The 5,000-nt window shown below is 54.9% G+C and overlaps 1 protein-coding gene across 1 annotated transcript in view; it reads left to right on the forward strand.

Moving 5' to 3' along the window:
- LOC311317545 (connector enhancer of kinase suppressor of ras 2-like) overlaps positions 1–5,000 on the forward strand; it is a gene marked incomplete at both ends in the record, with an annotated part of 71,444 nt that overhangs the window by 40,537 nt on the left and 25,907 nt on the right. Inside the window, one exon of the mRNA XM_084448619.1 lies at positions 870–1,016. Within this exon, the coding sequence (XP_084304745.1) occupies positions 870–1,016 (147 nt within the window). The remainder of the gene's footprint in view (positions 1–869; positions 1,017–5,000) is intronic.

The following is a 5,000-nucleotide window of genomic DNA, read 5'->3' on the forward strand; positions in this document are numbered from 1 at the left end:
TCCTCCCTTTCTCTCTCCTCTCCTTCTCCCTAATTATCACCTCCGTTCCTCCTCTCTCGTCTTTCATCAGCCTCCTCTAGTGTTCCATCTCTCCTGGGGCCTTTCTCTTTCTTCTATCTCTCTGTCCGCTTCATCTGAGAACCAGGGCCACATCTCTCTTTCCTTCCCTCCCTCCCTCCCTCCCTCCTTTCCTTCTCCACCACACTCTCTCCGCCCGCTCGTTCCGTATCCATGGTCACGTTCCATCCTCCATACATCATGCGGAGCAGCAGAGATCGGGAAGTTACGCCAGTGATGTTACTGTTACTACTGGCCCCAGAGACAGTGGTGTTACTGTTACTACTGGCCCCAGAGAGACGGTGGTGTTACTGTTACTACTGGCCCCAGAGACAGTGGTGTTACTGTTACTACTGGCCCCAGAGAGACAGTGGTGTTACTGTTACTACTGGCCCCAGAGAGACGGTGGTGTGACTACTGTCCCCAGAGAGACGGTGGTGTGACTACTGTCCCCAGAGAGACAGTGGTGTTACTGTGACTACTGGCCCCAGAGAGACAGTGGTGTTACTGTGACTACTGACCCCAGAGAGACGGTGGTGTTACTGTGACTACTGACCCCAGAGAGACGGTGGTGTTACTGTGACTACTGACCCCAGAGAGACGGTGGTGTTACTGTGACTACTGGCCCCAGAGAGACAGTGGTGTTACTGTGACTACTGGCCCCACGAGGCAGTGGAGAGAGTGCTTCTGGGTTGTTGGTGTTACTGCCAAAGGGTGAAGCAATATGTTTTGGTGCCCGTAGTGGTCGTCGGTGTGTGAGTGTGTGTGTAGCAGCAGCAGTGGTAGCCGGTGTGTGCGTGTGTGTATCTCAGGTGGGGTGGCAGCTGAAGAACCTGGTGAACGCTCTAAGGGAGGACCCGTGTGGAGTCATCCTCACGCTGAAGAAGAGGCCTCAGAACACGCTGAGCTCCACCCCCGCCCTGCTCAGGAACGTGCGCTGGAAACCGCTGGGCCTGCAGGTAACCTTTAACCCACCCCCCAGAAACTTCTAGAACCTCCTCCCCTCACGGTAGACCCTGGCCCCACCCCCCCCCGCACCCCTACCCCACTACCCAGAATGCTTCACTCCCCTCCGAATCAGTCGTTTGGAACTTGCGACAAACACACTTTTTGCATGCAAACCAGGACGCCGGATTCAAACGTTCCTGTCGTCATCGCATCGCTGCTGGTTCAGAATCATGTCGGGCGCCGGCGCGGGAAATCGTTGTGAAAATCGTTTGCAGCGGGACGAGCCTAGCGTGACCACAGAGAGGCGGGAGAGAAAGAGAGACTTCATCCAGGGGGAACCTACAGAGATATGTGTAGGCTTGGATAAGAGGGTCCTGGGGGCAACGGGAGCGGGGAGAGAGGGAGGGAGGGGGACGGGAGGAGGGTGAGAGGGTAAGGAGAGGGGGAGAGACCAGGGGAGGGGGAGAGACCTGGTGTTAAGGGGGTGTGTTGAGGGGGTGAGGAGAGGGGGGAGGGGGGTGAGACCTGGTGTTAATGGGGTTTGTTGAGGGGGAGAGACCTGGTGTTAAGGGGGTGTTTTGCGGGGGGTGTAGGGAGGAGGAGAGAGATGGTGGTAAGGGGGTGTTTTGCGGGGGGTGAGGGGAGGGGGAGAGACCTGGTGTTAAGGGGGTGTGTTGAGGGGGTGAGGAGAGGGGGGAGGGGGGAGAGACCTGGTGTTAAGGGGGTGTTTTGCGGGGGGTGAGGGGAGGGGGAGAGACCTGGTGTTAAGGGGGTGTTTTGCGGGGGGTGAGGGGAGGGGGAGAGACCTGGTGTTAAGGGGGTGTTTTGCGGGGGGTGAGGGGTGGGGGAGAGACCTGGTGTTAAGGGGGTGTTTTGCGGGGGGTGAGGGGAGGGGGAGAGACCTGGTGTTAAGGGGGTTTGTTGAGGGGGTGAGGGGAGGGGGAGAGAGATGGTGGTAAGGGGGTGTGTTGAGGGGGTGAGGAGAGGGGGGAGGGGGGAGAGACCTGGTGTTAAGGGGGTGTTTTGCGGGGGGTGAGGGGAGGGGGAGAGACCTGGTGTTAAGGGGGTGTTTTGCGGGGGGTGTAGGGAGGAGGAGAGACCTGGTGTTAAGGGGGTGTTTTGCGGGGGGTGGGGGGAGGGGGAGAGACCTGGTGTTAAGGGGGTGTTTTGCGGGGGGTGGGGGAGAGACCTGGTGTTAAGGGGGTGTTTTGCAGGGGGTGGGGGGAGGGGGAGAGACCTGGTGTTAAGGGGGTGTTTTGCGGGGGGTGTAGGGAGGAAGAGAGATGGTGTGTTGTGAGGTGGATGTGTCTCGGGGCGGCTCTGGGGTTATCGTTAGACGGGTTCTATTTATAGCTGCGCATTACGATAATTCATTTACATGCAGCATGCTTTGATCTCTGAGCTGAGCGCTCGGCCTCTATCTCTCGCTCTCTCTCCCTCTCCTTCTCTCTCTCTTTCTCTCTCTCTCTCCTCTCTCTCCCTCTCCTTTTCTCTCTCTCCTTCTCTCTCTCTTCTCTCTCTCTCCTTCTCCTCTCTCTCCCTCTCCTTCTCTCTCTCCCTCTCCCACTCCCTCTCTCTCTTTCTCTCTCCCTCTCTATCCCTCTCCTCTCTCTCTCCCTCTCTCTCTCCTTCTCTCTCTCTCTCCCTCTGTCTCCCTTTCTCTCCCTCTCTCTCTCTCTCAGGTCTCTCCTTCCCCCACTCTCTCTCTCCCTCTCTTCTATTCATATCTCACAACCTCCCTCTCTAGCTTCTCTGTCCTCTTTGATGTGTTCTGAGGCATATGTCGGCTGTGTGTGTCTGTGTGTGCGTGTGTGTGAGTGTGGCTGTGTGTGTGTGTGTGTGTGTGTATGTGTGTGAAGGCTACTTCACTGACTTTAGTCCGGTCCTCTCGGTCTGCCATTCCCATTCATAGCTAAGGTTGCCAGGTTCGTAGAGATAGTTAAGGTTGCCAGGTTGGTGGAGATAGTTAAGGTTGCCAGGCTGGTATAGATAGTTAAGGTTGCCAGGTTGGTGGAGATAGTTAAGGTTGCCAGGCTGGATCCGAAGGATTGTGGGAAGGCTTAGGGAGCGTGGAGCTTCCAGTGTGCTGATAGCGTGCAGAGACCGCACCGCACTGCACCGCAAGAGGAGAGATCAGAGCACAGAGTGATCTCTGAGAGAGCAGGAGAAGAGAGACATGTTCTCCCAGAGCAGGAGAAGAGAGAGTGTTCTCCCAGAGCAGGAGAAGAGAGAGTGTTCTCTCAGAGCAGGAGAAGAGAGACGTGTTCTTCCAGAGCAGGAGAAGAGAGACCTGTTCTCCCAGAGCAGGAGAAGAGAGACGTGTTCTCCCTGAGCAGGAGAAGAGGGACGTGTTCTCTGAGAAGAAAGGGAGCGTCTCAATTCTACCAGCACCCAAACAAGAGCAGCTCCACTCAGCAAATACTGGACATAATTCACACATTCAAAAATAACCCTGAAAAACGTGTGTGTATGTGTGTGTGTACGTGTGTCATCAGGCCTGCCTTTCCTTTGAGAGAAACTAGGTCACTCCACACTGTAAGGCCTGATTCATAGTCGACGTAAACAACGCAAGCTACGTTGTGAACGAAAGCTCCAACATGACTCGAGAGCTTGCGTTCTGTGTTTTGTTTTGTGGAAACGCAAGGAATTGCACTATTGCTTGCGTCAAGTGACAAATTTCGGCATGACACGCAAGGACGCAACGAGATCTTGCGTGGCCTTGCGAAGCTTGCGCTTATGTAGTTTGCGTCGACTATGAATCCGGCCTAAGCCTGGTTTTGGAAAGCACACACACACACACACACACACACACACACACACACACACACACACTGTGGGACACCGTGAGTGAGATCTGAGTACAGCAGAGAGGGAGATCCAGTCAGCGGGCAGTTTAGCGCCTTGGTGCGTTTATTTGAGTCACAAAAAGGAGGAAAAGACAGCAACCCAAGATTCGGGTCATTCAGGCTGACTCCTGTCCCCACTGGATCGCTCAGCCGGGGATCCGGGGCTCTGCTCCGACCGTCAGTACTGCAGCCAGCAGAGAAAAAGACAACAATATAAGTTAGGTTATTCTTTGACAGAGCATTCAGGCAGCGTTTGCACATACACTCCTACTCACTGAGTCCCTGGACTGCCAAGTGTTCTCATCCCTGGGGTTTTATGGAGACCCAGCTTGTCAGCTGAGTGGCCCCAGCCAGTGTTACTCCAGGGAGAGGGCAAACGAGCAGATGAGCTGAATCCCAAATCGTGCATTTAGGCGAAAGTGCAGAGCACTCGCGGCCTTGTGGCCTTACATGCGCATTCCCGCTAAGTCCACAAGGGCTCAGGGTAGTCCCAAAACGGAATTGCTAGATCCACAAGTGCGCCACTGACGCCATTTTGCGCACTTTAACCGCACTTACTTAATTTCGCGGATTTAGGAGCAGAAAATACCCACAGTCCACCGCGTCTCATGTGACACAGTGCTTGAGTGCATCCGAGTCATGATCCAAGTGCATCACACATAAATGATGACATTTGCCGATAACACAACATTGATCTTGAAATCCACATGCTGCAAACCTATCCCACCCAACATCATTTTTTAATTATTATTAAATTAAAACAGACGTCAGTTGGTCAATTTGTAGAGCTGAGCGGAGAGCTGAGGAGCGCGTCAGAGCAGCCTCTGCCTCGGAGGGACGCGGCAGCCAATGAAAATGAAGTGGGAGGGGCATTGAGCTAAACTGACTTGGGAATCGTTGGCACGCCGCTGGAAGTGCTGTCCCATTTAATTCACGGCCCTGCACCCTCTGGCCCTTCCAGCTGACGTCAATTAAGTGCTCAGGCCGCAAGTGCGAGGCGCCGCAAGGGTGGTTTACGCACTCAGATTGGGATTCAGCTATTGTCTGCAGATGAGGGGCATCGTGGCCATGGCGATGGTGAATGGCCTGTAGACTCCATTCACCACCTGGCCACGCTGTCCATGGTGCTGGGTTGCACCTGTGGCCTGG

Source organism: Borostomias antarcticus (assembly GCF_949987555.1).
Source record: "Borostomias antarcticus genome assembly, chromosome: 14".
Taxonomy (NCBI): Eukaryota; Metazoa; Chordata; class Actinopteri; order Stomiiformes; family Stomiidae; genus Borostomias; species Borostomias antarcticus.